The 21,065-nt window shown below is 38.0% G+C and overlaps 1 protein-coding gene across 3 annotated transcripts; it reads left to right on the top strand.

The window, feature by feature from the left end:
- The first annotated feature begins 3,853 nt into the window (after positions 1-3,853).
- On the top strand, positions 3,854-17,681 carry RSL24D1 (ribosomal L24 domain containing 1). Of its 3 annotated transcripts, none has more exons than XM_040226569.1 (7): positions 3,879-4,038; positions 9,032-9,145; positions 11,378-11,450; positions 13,783-13,846; positions 15,628-15,713; positions 16,909-16,997; positions 17,084-17,681. In XM_040226569.1, exons 1-6 carry the CDS (start codon positions 3,958-3,960, stop codon positions 16,980-16,982), a joined length of 492 nt encoding a protein of 163 aa, XP_040082503.1. In that variant the 5' UTR covers positions 3,879-3,957; the 3' UTR covers positions 16,983-16,997; positions 17,084-17,681. The 3 variants fall into 3 exon arrangements, with proteins under 3 accessions (XP_040082502.1, XP_040082503.1, XP_040082504.1); XM_040226570.1 differs by having other exon boundaries at positions 3,892-4,038; positions 16,909-17,001; XM_040226568.1 differs by having other exon boundaries at positions 3,854-4,038; positions 16,909-17,681.
- The last annotated feature ends 3,384 nt before the right edge of the window (positions 17,682-21,065 follow it).

The following is a 21,065-nucleotide window of genomic DNA, read 5'->3' as shown; positions in this document are numbered from 1 at the left end:
TCTGTTTTTGTACATGTCACTTATCACCAGTCAATATCTTTGTATGTTTGTCTCTATCCACTAAGATATAAGCTCCATGAGGACAGGGACGTGGGAAGTTTTCTTCAAAACTGTGCTGCTGCTACCCGGAAAAGGCCTGGTACATGGTAGGTCCTCAAATGGCTATTGGACTTCAGTCCAATAGAGGACTTAAGATGCAGCAGGGTCAAATGAAAGAGTTTTTAAAGTAAGACTCCAAGACTTCAAAATGTTTTGAAAGGTTCTCATATAATAAGTCCATATTGGTTTATAAAGAGAAATTAGGAACTCTGAGAGGTATACTCGATCTTTTGAAGTTGATGTCAAGATAGCTAACAATCCACTGAAGAAATGTTCAATATGGACTTTTTGGGTTCTTTTGTTTTTTGTTTTTGGCCTTTCCAAGTGGCATGCAGGATCTTAGTTCCCTGACCAGGGATCAAACCCTTACCCCCACAGTGGAAGTGTGGAGTCCTAACCACTGGACAGAACAGGAAATTCTCAGGAGTTTTAAAAAATTGAACTGTAGTTGATTTACAATCTGTTTTGGCAAAGTAATTTTTGCTAACTATATATATATTATATAAGTATATATTAACATATAACATGCATTTATATATTTTTCAGATTCTCCGCCACTATAGGTTATTGCAAGTGATTGAATATAGTTCCCTGGGCTATATAGTAGGGCCTTGTTGTTTACTTTATATACAGTAGTGTGTGTATTTGTTAATCCCATACTTCTGATATCTTCCTCCTTCCTTCTTTCCCCTTTGGTAACCATACGTTTGTTTCCTATGTCTGTGAGTCTGTTTCTGACTTATAAATAAATTCATTTGTACTGTTTCTTAGATTCCATATTTAAGACATATCATATAGTATTTATCTTTCTCTGCCTGACTTAATTTCTTTAGTATGATAATATCTAGGTCCATCCATGTTGCTGCAAATGGCATTATTTCATTCTTTTTATGGCCAAGTAATATTCCATTGTGTGTGTGTGTGTGTGTATATATATATATATATATATTTATCACATCTTCTTTATTCATATATCTGTCGATGGGGACAGGCTGCTTCCATGTCTTGACTGTTGTAAATAGTGCTGCTATGAGCAGTGGAGTGCAAATATCTTTTCAAATTAGTTTTTGTCTTTTCCATATATGCCCAGGAGTGGGATTGCTGGATCATATAACTCAATTTTTAGATTTTAAAGGAAATCTCCATACTGTTTTCATAGTGGCTGCATGGATTTACTTTCCCAAAGACCATGTTGAAAGATTCTTTTTTCTCCACCCCCTCCCCAACATTTATTATTTGTAGGCTTTTAGATGATAGCCATTCTGACTGGTGTGAGATGATGTCATTGTAGTTCTGATTTGCATTTCTCTAATGATTAGTGATGTTGAGCATCTTTTCATATGCCTGTCTTCTTTAGAGAAATATCTATTCTAATCTTCTGTCCATTTTTTGATTGCTTTTTTTTTTTATATTGAGTTGTAGGAGCTGTCTGTATATTTTGAAAATTAATCCCTTGTTAGTCACATTGTTTACTAGTATTTTCTCCCATTGTATAGGTTGTCTTTTTGTTTTATGATTTCCTTTGCTGTGCAAAAGCTTATATGTTTGATTAGTCCCCATTTGTTTATTTTTGCACAATAAAGAATGCTTTGCTTGGCTTCTTATAACCCAGAAAGCTCTATATAGTATTTCCATGTCTTCTATTTTTGGCAAGATGTATGAGTTTAGAACTAGAAAACTCTTCTAATATAAAGCACTTGATAATGCTGGATAAAATATAATGAATGTATTTTTAAAATGAACTATTGATCTCTTAAGAAAGTAAGGATAATACCTAGAGACCATCCCTCTTCCTCCACAAAACAGACAACAACATCAGCAACAACAGTGGGGTCTTGTAACAAACTGATACTGGGTGTGGTTTGCTTTTAGTTTGGATTTTGCAGGATCAGTAATCAAGGTGCTCAGCTTTAATAGCTACATGACATCATGAGAGAAAACTTTGGATTCCTTGGAGGTAGGACACTGGAATGGAGGGCCTCCTAACCCAAAACACACTCAAAACTGGGGCCTGGTCTATGTCTTAATCTCCCCTACAAATTTATAACCATAAGTGTGCTTTTACACAGGTTTAAGATTCAAGTTTACATTACTCCTGTTTTTTTTTTTTTCTGGAAATGTTTAAGCCAAAAAATGAACATAAGCTAACATAAAATAATTTGTGACTGGCAATACCTCTGGATTACTTGGGAGAAGCAAACAGAATCTCTTCAGAGGGAACATTTCCACCCAGAATTTACAGAATTTTTACAGAAAACACCGCTAACAATGAGCTCACTATTTAAAATGAAAACCCGGTCCTTCACCACCACCTTCAGCCCTAAACATGAGCAAGGGCCAGTGAACCAAAATCCATCAATATGGCACTTAAGAACTTCAAATAATATGCTTACCAGATGGAGATCACAAAATAAATTATAAACATAAGAGGAATTGAAATGTCTGGGAAAAAAAGACTTTATTAAAGATACATGACTGGTTTGATTTTAGAAAAAGACTTCCACGTATGGAAAATGTAGCCACTGGCATTCAAAATGTAATGGTTAGAGGTTAAATGGCAAGTCTGAAAAGAGAATGGGTAAACTAGAAGATAGACCTGAGGAAATTACACAGAATTCAGCACAGAGAGAGAAGGTACAGAGAAGTTAAGAGAGCGAGAGAGAGGGAGTATTAGGGCTCCAGTTCAGTTCAGTTCAGTCGCTCAGTCTTGTCTGACTCTTTGCGACCCCATGAACCGCAGCACGCCAGGCCTCCCTGTTCATCACCAACTCCCGGAGGCCACCCAAACCCATGTCCATTGAGTCGGTGATGCCATCCAACCATCTCATCCTCTGTCGTCCCCTTCTCCTCCTGCCCTCAATCTTTCCCACCATAAGGGTCTTTTCAAATGAGTCAGCTCTTTGCATCAGGTGGCCAAAATATTGGAGTTGCAGCTTCAACATCTGTCCTTCCAGTGAACACCCAGGACTGATGGCCTTTAGGTTGGACTGGTTGGATCTCCTTGCAGTCCTAGGGACTCCCAAGAGTCTTCTCCAACACCACAGTTCAAAAGCATCAATTTCCTGTACAAATGGTGGTTTTTTTTAATGTCTAGTAATTAAATATATATATATTAATTAAAAGGCGGAGAAGGAGTGAAGGTGGATAAGACCACCACTACAAGTTTTTAAAACACCGCTGGTTAAGTCCTGCGAGCCTGAGACTCAGCAGCTTCGGTTGCCGTGCGGGGCAGCAAGCTCCCGCCGTGGACACCAGGTAAGTCCTCTAGGGACTGGAATCCGGCGGGGCTCGAGCAGTGGAGAAATGAGCTCCTAGAGACTAGCCAAGTGTGACGGAGAAGGCAATGGCACCCCACTCCAGTACTCCTGCCTGGAAAATCCCATGGACGGAGGAGCCTGGTAGGCTGCAGTCCATGGGGTCGCACAGAGTCGGACACGACTGAAGCGACTTAGCAGCAGCAGCAGCAGCAGCCAAGTGTGGAGAGCCGCCTGGGAACAGCATAAACTAGAGACAGGATATATATGACATGAGTAAATGCTGACTTAATATGATACGGGAGGTGGAAAAACTAGACGCTCTAACAGCCAGTTCACAAGGAGCAGAACCTTGCACTTGCCCAGTCTGACAGCGGTCACCACGACTGCATTTCGGCGCCTGCCCAAAACGTCAGCGCTTTTCCCGGCGCGGCCGCGGGGAGGCGCGGTCACGTTAGGCTCGCTTTCCAGAAGCTCTGAAGAGCACCGCCTTTTCCGGATGCTCTTTCTGGAGGACTGGGAAGAGAATCACTTCCTGTGGCGCGGCTACGTCACTTCCTCTTCAGCTGGCTGTTCGGCCGGCGTTTCCCCACGCGCATTCAACATGCGGATTGAAAAGTGTTATTTCTGTTCGGGCCCCATCTACCCAGGCCATGGCATGATGTTCGTTCGTAACGATTGCAAGGTGAGGAGGCGGGGAGTGGGGCGCTTTTAGCTGCGCTCCCGCTGGCTGAAGCCATGCCCGCTCGGCGCGGCGTTACTCTGCGCCTACCAGTTTGGCGTGGGCTTTGGCCTGGGATTTCGGCGCGTGAGGCAGGCTTTACTACAGGCTCGGACCTCCACCCCCCGCTAGGGGAGTTTCTCCTTTAGGCGGTCCGAGCAGAGCTGTTCACTAGGCCGCTCTTGGGAGAGGGCGGCAGTAACGAGGTTGAGGAGCGATTCCAGCCAGAGCCCACAGGGAAGCTGGGAGTCTGTTGGCCCACTGTTGTATGTGGGCCACATTCTTCAATTCAGTAAACCTTGCTGAACGCGTGCCGGGTCAAGCATCTTTGCTGAGGTCCACCTCTATACAGATGTATAAGACTTGCGGTCAGCCGTAGTGTGTAGAGGTTGATAGAAATGTTGGGTATGACTTAATAGCAGAGTTACGTTTTATGACGTGATTGGAGGTGATTTGGAGAAGGACGTGTGTGAAAAGACACAGGAAAGAGGTGCTTTTATCCTGGATCTTGCATTTTGTTTAAGAGCAAGAGGAGAAAGCATTTTAGGCGGAAGGGAAATGAACAATTTGAGCAAAGGCACAGAGGAGCAGTTACTTCTCTGTTTAAGGAAATGACGGATTGCACATGGTGATAGAGGCTTGGGGTAGGGCTATAAATACAAATATAAATCTGTATTTAAAAAGTACGTCTGAAAACAGAAGATAGAAAGATACAGATCTTACCGGACTTCCGACGGAGTTGCTTGTGGCAAACCCATTGTAAGTCGAAGATGCAAAAGCCTAACCTACTTAATATTGTATATAGCCTAGCCTTTAAACATGCTCAGAACACATTAGCTTACAGTTGGGCAGAATCATCTAACACAAAGCCTATTTTATAATGAAGTGTTGAGTATCTCATGTAATTTATTATATACACTACTGGAATTGAAAAATAGAATGATTCTAACTATTAAGTTGTTCACTCTGTGGACTGGGAACTTTAGTTTGCTGCCAGATGCCCAGCATCAGAGAGAATTTTACTGCATGGCTAGCCTGGGAAAGATCAAAATTTGAAGTATGATTTCCACTGAATGTGTATCACTTTTGCACCGTTGTAAAGTTGAACCATCTTAAGTTGGGCACTGTCATTATAAGGCCTCATTGTGAAAGGCTTTAGGAATAACACATGAATTTGCCTTTCATACTGGAATGAATCTCATTCCTCTGTTACAAATATTGTTTCTTAGAATTTGAGCTCTCTTATATTTGCTTCAGAATCACTGGACACTTGTGGAAAAAACTGACTTCTGATTCCCACCAGATCTGTAGAATTGGAATGTCTAGGGGGAAGGGAAGAAGCTCTAGGAATCTGTATTCAATGAGGTGATTTTGACATGCTCAGGAATTACAGTTTGTACTTCTTCACCTTATATGTGTATTCTGTATGAAAAATACTGACCTCGCTAAATTAGGAGTAAGAGGTCTTGCTGAAATGAGGCACCAAAGCTGTATTTGGGAACCTGAAAGAGTATGTAAGTGATTTCTTAATTCCTCCTCTCAGGAACATGACCAAGAATTTATAGCAATGAATGAAATGATTGCCGGGTTGGGGTGTAATTCACAGTAGGCATTATGGCATTGTAGATGATCTGGTGATCATAATTTTATGATTTTTGTCTATCAGTGTTTGTCAGCTGGATATGGAAATGAGAAAGGACAGTGGGAGCTGTCTAAAGTTGAGTGTTGACCTGGCAGATGCAGTGGGAGTTTAGGTATATGAGGAAGTCTATGTTGCTAGCAAGAATAGTGTTGAGTTAGCTGGAAGCTTGCTTGCTCTAGGGAAGACCGGTGTATCCAGAACAGAGTCGATTGGGGAAATAAGATGTAGAGGCCCAGAAGCACTAATGACCAAGCACCTCATTTTTTCCTTTGTTGATATTTCTCACATCTTTATATCCTAGTTCCAGGTTTGAATTTTCCACTTGACAGAGAAATCCTGTTTGTACCTAACAGTGAGCCTCCTGAAAGAGAGTTCTTATTACCTCAGCTCTTTTTGCTCTCAGAATTAAAAGAGTCATGTGCTTAGATAGTTCTGCTGGAAACTGAGAGTTACCTTTGAATCTTTTCGCTCTTTGTATCTAGCTATAGGTCCTATCCATGCTGCCTTTGCAAAGGATAGTGGTGTCTTAGTTTTTTTTCTGCCTTCCTAGTCCCAGATTAGGCACTTGTCACTTTTGTAGCCTCCTAACTCTTTTTTCTCCATTTATGCTTGTAGCTTTTGAGACCACCTTTCACAGACATCTCCCCTCTTCTGCATCTCAAGTAGCTTCTTAAAAGTAGAATTAGTGTGTTGTTGTTGTTTAGTCACTAAGTTGTGTCTGACTCTTTTGTGACTCTGTGGACTGTAGCCCATCAGGCTCCTCTGTCTATGGGATTTCCCTGATGAAAACGCTGGAGTAGGTTGCCATTTTCTTCTCCAGGGGTCCTTCCTGACAGAGGATTGAACCTGCATCTCCTGCATTGCAGGAGGATTCTTTACTGCTGAGCCACCAGGGAAACCAGAATTAGTGTGTTACTAATTAAAATACTGGAAAAGTGAAAATGTTAGTTGCTTAGTCGTGTCTGGCTGTTTGTGATTCCATGGACAGTGTAGCCTACCAGGCTTCTCTGTGCATGTGATTTTCCAGGAACGAATACTGGAGTGGACAGCTATTCCTTTCTCCAAGGGATATTCCCAACCCAGGGATTGAACCCGGGTTTCCTGCATTGCAGGCAGATTCTTTTCAGTCTGAGCCACCAGGGTAAAATATTACTGCTCTGTATTTTCATAGTTTGCAAACAGAAACATATACACTCTTAAGGTGTGCCTAATAAATCTTTGTTGAATTAGTGTCATAAAAAAGTATTGAACTGTGAAGCTCAGATGGATCGTTTGTTTGCACGTTGAAGACTGAGGATGGTGCTCAAGGACTAGGTTAGAAGGGAAATTTGAGCCTATGAAGCTTTGTCTCACACAGAATCATCCACCACCTAGCCCAGGAGAGATTTAGTCACTCCTTAATGTATATTTACGTGTTACTTTATACTTGATTATTGTGTATAGCCATATCCCATTATCTATATCCTAGTCTGATCTTTATTTCTCTTGTTTGCAAAGTGAGACTTTATCACAAAACTGGACTAAGCTTCTCAGGGTAGAGCATTGTATTTTAATTATTCTTGTACTTCTTGCACCTACTGCAACATCCGGCACATAGTAGCTGCTCTTTATTTGGGAATCCCCATCCCATCTCAGTGACTCCAGGCTCTTCAGATGCTTCATCATGCTTTTTCAAGTGAGTCTGTTAGATACAGACTTTAAGTAGGCTTCCCTGTGTCTTCCCATTGGCTTTCTTTGGAACTGAGAAGACCTAGAAAAGTTCAAACTTCTCAATGAGGACTTGTGTAGGAGTTGTCTAGTATATCTTAAACAAGGATGGCTTTTACTTAAAAAGGTAGTAGTACTTTGGGTTGGAAATATGCAAAAGAAGTATTACCAAGAATGATTTTATAGTGAATTATTCCAGAAAACTACTGTAGTTCATGTATTTTCTAGCTGTTTGAAATGAATTCAAGAATGTAGAGAGGGCTCTCCAGTAAGTCTGGCCCTCAATTCAATTGGTCTGATATTGACCATTTGTTTCTTCCTTTTCTTTTCTTTTTGACCTTGCTGTACTGCTTGTGGGATCTTAGTTCTTGGACTATGGATCCATCATCACAGGGCCATCCCAGGGAAACACCAAGTTCTTACCACTGGGCCACCAGGGAATTCTCTAGTATCGACCATTTCTAAGAAATCTGTCCTAATGTGATTAGTGACCTCTTTGAAAGTCCTCATAGAACAGTGTACATAAAATGAAAAGTATTTTGATTTCTGATTTATGTGCCCACACACACGCACACAAAGGCTTTATTGTTGTTTTAGTCGCTAAGTTGTGTCTGACTCTTTGCAACTGCATGGACATACCAGGCTTCCCTGTCCATGGAATTTCCCAGGCAAGAATATTGGAATAGGTTGCTATTTCCTTCTCTAGGGGATTTTCTCAACCCAGGGATCAAACCCGTCTCCTCCTTTGGCAGGCGAATTCCTTACCGCTGAGTCTCTTAGCTTGAAATGTCTGTACCTTAGTTTGGTCTTTTTTTGAATGGGTCACATCTAAGCACGATAGTTCAATTTAATTTTCTTTGCCAGGGTCCACAGATTCAATTATAATACTTTTTCTGTCAGATTTCCTCTAGTAATGCAAATTTTAACTTTTTCTGAGACAGAGTAACAAAATGATGCATTTTAGATGTATAAATCCAGTAAGTCACTTTAGGAACACTTTGAAACATCATTAAATTATAAACACTATTAAAGGATCACATCTTGGGAGATGAAAGTGTAGAATTAAAGTAGTGAAGAATCTTCCTAGTAGATCTCTGAATAAATTCTTTAGAAAAACAAATCCATAGCCAGTTTTAGTTGCTTTTTTGGGAAATTATTTTGTGCAACAGTGAAAAGAACCAAAGGACATTTCAGAATGGTTGTTTGAAACTTTACCCCTCCCCCCTCATTGAGATATATACAAAGTGAATTTTGAGAATTATTCTGAATTGCAAACGGATTTAAATAAATGACTTTACTTAAAATTGTTCTCTTCATTCAAGATCATAGTAAAGGTTTTACTGTTATTCTATAAAAATGCTAGTTTTTAACCATATTTGGGGGGCCCTCAATCTTTAGTTATAATGATGTTTGATAGTCAAAAAATAGTTCAGTTTGCATTTTATGTGATATGTCTCATGTTTCTAAATGGTGCTGTAAGTAGAAGCAGTTGTGAGAAACACTGTTATTTCTTAGACTTTATAGTATATTTTGTCTGGTGGGGTAACGTCCTATGGCATAAAAGTTTTTAATATTGTCTTTTCTCTGTTTTAACACTTTTTAACATAGGTGTTCAGATTCTGTAAATCCAAGTGCCATAAAAACTTCAAAAAGAAGCGCAATCCTCGCAAGGTCAGATGGACTAAAGCGTTCCGGAAAGCAGCTGGTAAAGAGCTCACGGTGGTGAGTACAGTTAGCTCTCACTATAGTTTTTATAGTTTTCAAAATTTTAGTCTTTGGATGGGGAACAATTGATGTTAATTAAGTTGACATCAGTTAACTCTAATAATTAACTCTAATAAGACTTCCCATAGAGTGATTAATGACTGATTGATTAATGACTTTGGCTTTGGCAATCTCATTCTCACATGATCCCCAAAACTATAAATCTGTAGAATTCTGAAAAGGAAAAAAAGATTCCTAATCTAGTTTGTAGAAATGATTTTTCTTATTCTCCAAAAAGTATTTTTAGCTCTTGTAACAAAGGGGAGAATTATTTAAGTGGATTGAAGTTGGAAATTTTTACTTAAGGATTTTGAAAGGAAGTTAAGAGATAAGAGGATGTTTGAATAGCAGTGAGGGCTTGGATGAGGTTTGTAATAAGATAGTTTATCAGTTTTTTGATTTCTTTAGCTGGACTTTGTGTCTGAGAGCAGAGAACTTAGTTAATGATATTGGTTTAAGGAGGAATAATGAGGAATCGGGGTGAGGGAGTTTTATGAGATGAGCCCCCACAAGTATTGCTCTTATTGAGTTGGTATGAGGTCCCACCAAAGCTTGTCTGCTCTCTATCCTTGAAAAGGAAGGAGGAGAAACTGTTGCACAGGTTGTTTTTGAGGGTGGGAGATCTTTCAGCTGTCTTTTCCCTGCTGTACTTTCTCTTCCACCAAACCTGTGACTTTTTCCCACCTTTCCACTCCTTAAAGGCAGTGTCTTAAGTAGTTGCTATGAAGTCCTTTTCTGACTTTCTTAACACCTGAGGTTTTTTAGTGAATGTAAAGAATATTTTTTGACAACTTGTAAGGCCAGATCATGATTGTTGTCACAAAAATAATTTTCAGTATGGATGAATAGAACTGTAGCATTTCAAATACAGGTGGCAACTGTATGCGTGAAGGAAGAATGCTATGTCATATTCGGTTGCTGGTGACCAGTTACCTTGTCATGGCTGAGGTTACTGTGATCTGAACAGAGTCTTGTGTATATAAATGAAATAGCTAAGTGCAGAGTTAATGTTCACATTAACTGAGTCTGAATCTGATAGATTTGAAAGCCAAGAAATATCTGGGTTTTTTCCCAAAATTATTTTGCATGTTTAGTTGTTGTCAAAATACCGACTACATTTGGAGGGGACCTAAAGAATTTCAGGGTGAAGCTTATATCAGGCAGAGTAGTACCACATTATTTGAGGATGCGAAGTTTCAACTCTGTGCTGTAACACAAAGGTTTATAGGTGTTGAAATAGATGAACATGCTAGGTATTTTTGTTGAACCATATGAAATTCTCAATATTTGACTCTTCTTGATCTATGGGAAAAGGCAGTTTCAAATGGTTCAGTCTAATATATGTGTTCTGGCTGTTAGTCTCAGCTAGGAACAGGAAATTAGGGAAGCCTTTTGAGTTTATTTATAATCCTCATGATGGTTATAGGCCTATCTCCCCTCCCATCCCTTTGAGAATCACTGATATGTAGAGAAATTTTTTCATTAGGACTGTCTTCTGTGTTGTGTTTAATGGAGAAAAAGTTTGAAAACTTATATTCTCTGAGAATCATCTTGGGGAAAATTTTAGTATGTTTCCATAGCCATGACAAACCTAGACAGCATATTTAAAAGCAGAGACATTGCTTTGCTGATAAAGGTCTGTATAGTCAAAAGCCTGTGGTTTTTCTAGTAGTCATGTATGGATGTCAGAGTTGGATCATAAAGAAGGCTGAGCACCAAAGAATTGATGCTTTTTAACTGTGGTGTTGGAGAAGACTCTTGAGAGTCCCTTGGACTGCAAGGAGATCCAACCAGCCAATCCTAAAGGAAATTAACCCTGAATATTCATTGGAAGGATTGATGGTGAAGCTGAAGCTCCAATACTTTGGCCACCTGATATGAAGCACCGACTCATTGGAAAAGACCCTGATCCTGGGAAAGGTTGAAGGCAGGGGGAGAAGGGGACAACAGAGGACGAGATGGTTGGATGGTACCACCGACTCAATGGACATGAGTTTGAGCAAACTCCTGGAGATGGTGAAGGATAGGGAAGCATGCTGTAGTCCATGGGGTCACAGAGTCAGACATGACTGAGCAACTGAGCAACAACAGTAGCTTGAAATACTTAGAACTTCTGTGAAAAGGAGAAAAAGTTTTAAGACATGCTTCTTTTCTCTCTCTCTTAAAACCATATTTTTCCTCTTTTTACAGGATAATTCATTTGAATTTGAAAAACGTAGAAATGAACCTGTCAAATACCAGCGAGAACTGTGGAATAAAACCAGTAAGTCACAAGGGAATATGAGGAGTTTTCAGAAGACACTGGTTTGGGATATTACCATAGCTTTAATATCAGTTGATTGTTTAAATATTAAATTTATTTTAATTGGTTAGTTTTTATAGTTTTATCCTTATTTCAATGGCTCTGCTGTATTTGTGTTTTTTATTATAAGCTATCCCAACTCTTTTCAGAATTGATTGATGTATCCATTATTAAAGTAGCATAATGATTAAATTTGCTGTTATTTGAAGTGCCTGCATAGAGATCTAAAAGCAGTCAAATATCTGAACAAAAAAATAGAGGTGTAGAATACTTCGTGGAGGTGTGACATAGTTAAGATATACAAAAAAAAAACATAACACACTTTGCCAATTTAGATAATTTGATTTAGGGATATAAGTATTGTTAGGGATACAAGTATTGTATACCTCATGAAACTTAGTGATTCTATAAAGTTCAAAAGTACAGCATGTAAGCATGATAATTACAAATTTTCTAAGAGAATTTCTAAGTGTTTGACCTGAGTGAAAATGAAGTCAGAGGCTACTAAACTACAAGTAGTAATGTTTAGTTCTTACCTGTCTGCATACCTACTTACCTAGCTCTTTCTGTCCATTTACTTATTTAAGTTAGGCAGAGGCTTTAATTAAAAAAAAATTCTCATATGTAGTAAAACTTAATTTCTTAATCTAGCTTAAAGATTTTACCATGTATATGTATAGTGTGAGGCCCTTGGCCCTGCCTTTTCTTCTCCCCCCATGCCTGCTTATGCAGCCTTAGCCTCTTCTGGTCTTTGGTGTGGAGGTGAGGTAGTTTGTTAACTAGAAGTCTCTTTAAGACTTAGACTTCTACCAGACTTACTGTGCTGACCATTTCACAATATGCACAAACACATCAATCCCATATGGAGCTGTACATTTTTCACAGGATTATTAAATTGATTCCTGAAGGCACTTTTGGCAGGGACTTTGTTGAAAGATTCTAAGCATTTCTGGACCTCATTGAGTCTTATTTCATTTTGGCCTTTGTTTTCTTTTTTGTTCCTACTTGAAGATAGCAGCTCCAGACCATTTTTATCTATAACTACTTTTATTTTGTGGGTATTCAGCTTGATGTGGAAACTGAGGTGCATATCTTAGTTTAATCATCTGTGGGTATTCAGTTACTGAGACCCTCTGTGCTGGTATCATGATGTTTTTACTGTTCCTGAGAAATACTGTGTGTTCTCTAAGATATTGTATCCTTTACAATCAGTAACCACTGATTCTGGTATATGAAGATGAACAGGGCATATACTCTTGGTGCATTTTACTGAGAACTCCTATTTTGTTATTTGTTAGACAGTAGTTGGTTCAGGTATTATTACAGAGCCTCATTTGTTTGCCCCACTCAGATACACAGACTACACTTTAAGAATCTGGTTGGGAATTGTGCTGCTCGGTATGGTAGCCACCAGTCACAGGGGCTACCGTGCAATTAAAATGCGACTAGTCTGAATTGAAATGTGCTGTAAATGTAAAATACATGCTGGATTTTGAACACTTAGTGTGAAAACAAGCATAAAATCTCAGTAAATAATTCTTTATATTAATTACATGTTGAAATGACAGTAATTTGAATATGGTGGGTTAAACAAAATGTACTTTGAATTTAATTTTGAACTGTTCCCATTTACTTTTTGAAAAAAATGTGGCTACTGGAAAGTGTAAATTACATATGTGATTTATCCTACATTGTATAGTACTCATACAGATTCTAGAGTATAGTTGGACTCAACTTCCTTATAACCAAGGGTCTTGTATAAATTTTCCAAAACAGTTGTTGGATTTTAGTGGTTAAGAATGTGGCAAATTGACAGGTTCATTCCACCAATATTCGTAATGTGATCATATCTCAGGTATATAATGTGATTCATAATGAGATCATAGCTCAGGTACTTGAAGAAAAAGTAGATTTTATTACCAGGAAAGGGCTCTTTATTTATAGAGATGACAAACTAAGAATGGGATTAATGTCATTAATCCAAGTTCTCTGTAGAATAAAATTTGAAAAGTGTTGGACTGGTTTCAAGTACAAGGAAAATTTATTAGTAGTAAAGGCTTTTGCAAAATAAAGATTAAAGAAATGATACTTGGGAAAGAGTCAAAAGTGATATTAACCGAGAGTACATACCTTTGTCAGCTTTAGTAGGAATTGTTTTTGCAGTGAGTTTTTTGTTTGGTTTAGTCTGTTTCTAAATCAGGATAAAGAGGTGATTGTTAAAGCTCTTGTTGATGATAATCACCCAGCTTGAATGTACATAAATTTGTTAACTTTAATGAATTTTTTTAAATAGTTGATGCAATGAAGAGAGTTGAAGAGATCAAACAGAAGCGACAAGCTAAATTTATAATGAACAGGTATGAATGTTTTAAAATATCTTTATTTTCACATAACTTCTGACTTTCAGAAACTACCAAGATAGTATAAAGAACTCTGTATATTCTGTTAGCATTTTATCAGATTTACTTTGTGTTTAACTCTGTGTGTAGTAAGTTGAAGACATGATGCCTTTTCCTCTTAAGTATACTTCAGTGTATATATCCTAAAATTAGTATGTTCTTTTTCTGTGTGGTTTTTAAAATTGAGGTATAGTTGACACACAACATTATTTTAGTATCAGGTATACAACATCAGAACATGCTCTTATATAATCACAGTATAGTCATCAAATCAGAAAATTATCACTGATAAAATATTGCTATTTAATCTATAAACCTTACTTGATTTTACCAATTGTTCCAGTAATGTCCTTCATCACAGCAGAAAATCATGTTATCATGCATTGCATTTGGCAGTCATGTCTCTTCAAGCTTCTTTAATCCAGACAGTTTCTCACCTTTGTCTTAAATGACATTGACATTTTTGAAGAGTACAGGTTAGTTATTTTACAGGATGTTTCTCATTTTGTGTCTGTTGTTTTCTTCATGATTAGATTCAGGGTAGGCACCTTTGGCCAAACTGTCACAGAAATGTGTCTTGCAGGTACATGTTGCCTCTTACTGGTGATGTTAACTTTTATCACTTGGTTAAAGTAGTGTCTGCTAGCCTTCTCCCCTGGAAGTGGAGGAAACTACTTTACTGTTTTACTCCCCTCTTTGTAATCAGTGCATCTTGGGGGAGACACACTCAGCAAAGAACCTGTTACTCCTCAAAGTGGTGTCTACTGGTTTTAGCATCCATTAGTGTTCTGCCTGAATCTGTTACTATTGTTACTTTTGCCAAGTGGTGATTTTCCTAATTTCACCCTTTCCTATTTATTAGTTGGCTTTTTTATCCAAGAAAGAGCAGTTTTCTTTTTCCCCAGTTCTGCATTTATTATTTTATTCATTTATTCACATTGTGTGTGTGTGTGTGTGTACACTAATTCTTACTGTCTTCAGTGTGTTATCAGTTCTTTATCATTATTTATTTTGATGTTCTAAGTACCCGAAGTTGGCCAGTGAGAGTTCTTCAGGCAGGCTCTGTGTCATTTTGACAAATCCTCATCATTCTTTGGGTGTTTCTTGCTTTATGGCTAATAAGATTTTCTAGTACCATCTTGCACTTTCCCTGCCCCAGCTTGAAACTGGCTATTTCTTTAGAAGAGACATCACTTTTGATCTAGTCATCATAAATGTCTGTCATAGAGAAGCATGTGTCAACAGCTTTTTGGCTTTAAACCTTTTTAATTATGAGGAAAAGGGGGCCCAAATGGTTTAGAACTAGTCTGTTGACTTTTTTTGTTGTTCTTGAATGTCTTATGTGTTTCTTGTAATTACTGAATAATTTTTAAAAATAGATAACACAGAGGATAGTATCTTTCTCCTCAAATAGAGAACAGATACTTTAATGATTAGAGGTTTGTGTTCTGTGTCTGTGATCTCTAAGGCTTGTTAATTCTTTGTTGCAGTTCATTCCTTCATTCACTGAGCAAATACAAATTCAACCTCCAGTGTATTCCTGACTAGGCACTGGAAATAACAGTGAATGAACAAATTGGGAGTGTAGTAATCATTAAGCTAATAAGGAACAAGAAACAGATTGTATTCCCATTTCTCATCTGTGTGGTTAACTAAATATAATTTTTACAAATTACAAATTAATATCTTTTAAAGAGGTTTTAGTAACTGTGCTTTGGCCTTGATGTGTTTTATCCTAGGCTGAAGAAAAATAAAGAACTACAGAAAGTTCAGGACGTTAAAGAGGTCAAGCAAAACATCCATCTTATCCGGGCCCCTCTTGCAGGTAAGTAGTGCATACACAGGAGTGCTCTGCCTGCAGTAGAGAAATGGAAAGCTTTTGTGGTCCCTGTAATCGGGTACCAGCCAACTTTTTGAGGATAGGTATTTTTTTTCGTGTAAGTATTCTCTCTCATTTAGGATATGACTTGGTAATTTATAAAAAATGCTGATTCCGTGCATTTCTGAGTTCCATTCGGTTTATTGCGTATGGTGTTTCTTTTCTCCCATCATAAAATCCTAGCTTCTGTAAAAACACTGTCCAAGTTAATCAAAATTATTTGAGTCATAATTAAATAGATGATTTTGCCTCATACCTGTTTTGATTAAAAGGACAATATTTCATATTAATAGTTCCCAAACCTCATTTGATATGGAATTACTTGGGGGACTTCCTAAGCACAGAGGTTCAAGCCCCTTGGATCTGGACCTCTGTGCTTCAGTAGCTCTCTGGGTGATTCTGATACCTCCGTTTGAGAACTGCAGTTTTGTCCTGAAGCCGTGCTTGTGCTTCTGTAACTTACAGGTAGGCACTCACTTGGGCAAGTGGTTTGTGTGCATAATTTCTTCTGTGAGGTGCTAAGAAACCAGTATTTTTCCTCACCTGGCACCAAGTACAATCTATCAGAAGCAGAGAGATTTTGATGGGATTTAGCTATGCCTAAACCTTAGTAAAGTCAAATTCTGTAACAACATATTGGGTAGATTTATGCAAAAGTCCCAGCTAGGACTTTTTTGTACCAAATTAAAAAAAAAAAAGAATCCTGGAGCATTGTTTCACATATAGATATATATGGACTGACAACCCAAAAACAATAGGAAGGAACTGTTATTATCTAAGATTTTAGGTAGCCCTTTTTGAGGTAGAGAGTGCAGAGTTGAGAGCAGAGATCCTGGCTCCAGATGGCCAGGGCTTACACCCAACCCCTTTGTCTTACTGGACTTACTAGCCAAGTGACTGGGTCACTGATTGATTTGTCTCTGTACCTCAGTTTTCTCATTTTTAAGATGTAGGTTGTCATGAAGGTGAGATGAGCAAATGTGTGGTCAAGTCATAAGACCTGTGTGAGTTTAGTTTCTATTCTTAAATTATTTAGGAATATTTAATGTTATTTTAAAATAGCCAAGATTCTTTATAGAGTGTGGATATGACTTCCACAAGGTCACACCAAATCAATAAGAGTTTAATTTCTTTTTTCAAGGCAAAGGAAAGCAGCTGGAAGATAAAATGGTACAGAAATTACAAGAGGATGTGGACATGGAAGATGTTTCTTAAAACTCTTAACTGTCTGTAAGCATTTCTTTTAAGTGCATCTGGAAATCTCCTTTGGAGACTTAGAACTTGTAAAGTATTGATTTTTTTTTTTTCCACATAAGGTCACTCAGATGAAAGGGGAGTAAATACTTCTGTCCTACATTGATATCTGCAGAACAGCAAATACTATGGATGCTAGGTTGCATCTCAACGTTAAACCTTCACTGAGAGATACACTTTTATAAATTATGAAAACTATGTTTGTAAATACAGAAGTGAATTGTGGACATAAAATGGTCATGCCATTTGGTTAATGGCACTGGGCAGCATTTATGTAATAATGACAAGTTCATGACTAGTAATATATATGAAATAAAATTTTCTTTGCAGTAAAATATTTCCTTTATTAATGTTCTGGATTGGATACAGCAAGGAACTAACAGTCTGTATGATAATTAGCCTCAAGTAGTATCTTTTCTTTTGATTTTAGTATTTCCGGTTTTTGTTTATTAGCATCTTAGAAGAACATAATGGCCCAATATATTGAAACCTAATTATGTTGGACTGTTTTGATGTGGTTTAACTGTTGTGATAGTCATTTGTGGATGTTGAGGGTGAGTTGAACAGTCTTTCCTGAAATGGCACTGTGTAATTTCCAATTTGGAGAATACTCAATGATAAGTTGACATTCCTAGTAGAATAAACTTTATTTTTCCATGACTTCAGTGCCTATTAAAATTTTTGGTGTGATTTTCTGTTCAAAAATTCCTAATTGTTTTTGGAAAATGGGATGTATGAGTAGCACATTATAAATTATTTGCACATAAAATTGTTTCTAAAGTAACCGCCTACATATTTATTTTAAAGTACTAAATAAAAGATAGATAATCCCAGGTGGCCCAGTGGTAAATAATCCACCTGCCAAACAGGAGATGCGGGAGACATGGGTTCAATTCCTAGGTTGGAAAGATCCCTTGGGGAGGGAAATGGCAACCCACTCCAGTATTCTTGAGGGGAAAATCCCATGGACAGAGGAGCCTGGGGAGCTACAGTCTGTGGGGTTGCAGAGAGTTGGACACAACTCAGCACAGCACAGCATCAGACAAAAGGTATGAAGTATCAATTGCTTGGAAGAAAATTATTTTGTTCACACCTACTACTGAAGTAGATATGTTTAAAGAGAAATGTATACTTAGATTATTTATGAGTATGTTAAGAGTATTAAGTAATTCAGTTTTTAGGACAAAATTTAGAATAAATTACAAATCCTTAAGGTTACATATGGTAATGGCTAAACTTTTATTTCAATATTAGATAGTAAAAAAGTGGACTGATCACTGAATCAGGTGTTAGAAGACCTGAATCCAGCTTTGTTCTTGTTGATAAAAATGAAACTTAATTGTAAACAAAATTATTGATGTAATAGGGGAATACATGTGTAAAAACATTTGTAAAATTGAAGTTTTCATCCCATACTACATTTGTGTTTGTTTTAATATAAACTTATTTTAAAATCACATACTGTTAAGAAACAAATTTCCTACTGTGCTAGTTAGATAGCAGCTTGGCTATTGCTTTGAGTTCAGTAATTTGAGGAAACTGATCTGAAACTAAGAGCTGACATTGTATCTCAGGTTTAACATTCAGGCAGTTCTCTTAGCTGTCAGAATTTCATATTATTATGAGACACTGGATCTCATCAAGTATTTGGATGCAAATGCAGTGATATTTTTCACCCTCTGCTTTCCAAGTGTAGGTGGACCACTAAGGATGAATTGTCCCTTTAAAGTTTGCTTGAGAGTTGCATGGTACAGAGCTTTTAGGTTACTGTTGTTTTAACTGGCCTGGTTGAGACCTCTGCTGGGCAGTTAGCATAGCACAAAAACATAAATTGTCTAGGCACTCACTACACAGAAAATACTAAAAGTAGTATCGTCTGTAAGTCAGAATTTTTTTTTAACATCTCTTAAAAAAACCTTGTAAGATGCAGAAAGAAATTCTCACATAAAAAAAAAAAAAACTCATTTCTTAAAAATAGAAACCCTAGGAAGATGTTTATAGAAGAAAGTTTGAGAAGGACTAGCCCATATCTTGTGAAGCAGTCAGCATTATTTTCGTTTTATAAATGGCAAAATCTTAGGTGTAGGTTACTTGCCCTTTCATAGCACGTAATAGAGGATGAAGGAGGCAGGATCTGTGTTCTTACCAGTCTGTCTCCAGCATTGCCCTGCATTTATATAGAAGGGATTTATTCAGAACCTCTCAGATCCCGTCTTCACAAGTCCAGGTGATGGCTGTAAACTGATTTGACTGTGCTTTGGTTTCTTCTAGAAAAAAAAATGGAGATGATAATCCCTCAGGATTTTTGTGAGGCCCTAATTAGTTAATATGGGGCTTCCCTAGTAGCTCAGTTGGTAAAGAATCTGCCTGTAATGCAGGAGACCCGGGTTCGATCCCTGGGTCGGGAACATCCCCTGGAGAAGGGAATGGCAACCCACTCCAGTACTCTTGCATGGAGAATCCCATGGACAGAGAACCCGGAAGGCTACAGTCCACAGGCTTGCAAAGAGTCAGACACAATTGTGTGACTAACTTTCCTTTCCTCTAATTAGTTAGTATATCTAAAATAGTCATTTCAAGTCCACCACCATGGTAAGCTACTGTTAAAATCTTAGGATTGGGTGTGTGATTATATAAAACTCAGTAACAGCAAAGGGCTTTGACTTGGGAAGAAGGTGGAGGGTCTTAGGGTTTGGGGATAGCTATGCTCAATTTAGTGCAGTGTGCTTGGTCTACAAAGGGACATGATTTAGAATGTTAATTTTAGCCTTTATGTCAGCTGGCAGGTTTGAGCATCTCATTGCCCAAACATCCTCTGCTATGAAGATTGGGAGGGAGAAATACATTTCTGGTTCATCAGCATTAGTTTAAAAAAATAATCACCCATAATTTTAAGAGCTAAATTAAATCTTATATTTAATGATATAAGAGAAATTATTTTTTCCCTCTGTCCTTTAGCTTACATTTTAAATGGAGATCTGGAAAAAAAAAATCAGACTTCAGTCACTCAATGTAAATTTTAATATTGAATGAAGACTACACTTTGTAAAAATTAACTTATCAGCCTGCTGAAATAAGAGTGTTGGAAAAATAGGGGAAAATATATAAAAAATCAGTTTTAAAGGCTATAGGAAGAATTTTCCAAGGTGTCTTGATATATAAAGCAAAGTGGAACAGCTAATCCACAGCTTTTACCCTGTATGTGTTTATACTGAGTATATTAGCCTCATGGCTTTTTTTTGTGTGTGTGTGTATAATTTCATTTATTTACTTATTTTTGGCTTTGTTGGGTCTCTGTTCCTGAGCCGAGCGGGACTGCCCTCTGGTCGTGGCGCTTGGGCCTCTCGTTGCTGTGGCTTCTCTTGTTGCAGAGCATGGGCTCCATCTAGGGTGCCCAGGCTTCAGTGGCTGTGGCTTACTGGCTCTAAAGCACAGACTCGATAGTTGGGGCACATGGGCTCAGTTAGCCTGTGACATGTAGGATCTTCCCAGATCAGGGATAAAACCCATGTCTCCGGCATTGGCAGGAGAATTCTTTACCACTAAGCCACCAGGGAAACCCTCAGCCTCATGTTGATTTGAATTATTGTTGTTGGAATTTCTTTTTAAAGGAGAGATTTTTTTCTTATCTTACATTCTGGGTGTGTTAATAGCAGTCTCTAGTTTCTGGTGCTATGGGGTGAGCCTCTAACTTAAGCTCTCCTGTTTAAACACTCTCCCTAGGTTTTGTATCTTAATTCAAGCTGTTATGCACAGGTTGGAGGTGATGTTTCTACTACATGACCTTCCATCGGGTACCAATTACCTAAACTGATTCTCTAGGCTCTCACTGATTCTGTGATTTCTGTTTGATCCTGCCAATAAATTCCTTTTGCCAGCATTTGTAACCAAAAATCTTGATCGATAGACATCTCCATTTTTCTCCAGCAAATCTGTGTAACCCATTTCTATCATAATCCCTTAAGAGTGCAGGGACTGTTTTTTATACCAGGCACATATTAGGTACGTGTTGCATTGTTCTTCCCTGGAGAATCCCAGGGACAG

Source organism: Oryx dammah, unplaced genomic scaffold (genome assembly GCF_014754425.2).
Source record: "Oryx dammah isolate SB20612 unplaced genomic scaffold, SCBI_Odam_1.1 HiC_scaffold_26, whole genome shotgun sequence".
Classification (NCBI taxonomy): Eukaryota; Metazoa; Chordata; class Mammalia; order Artiodactyla; family Bovidae; genus Oryx; species Oryx dammah.
Note: the sequence above shows the minus strand (reverse complement) of the source record. Positions and strands in the feature narration are given on the sequence as shown.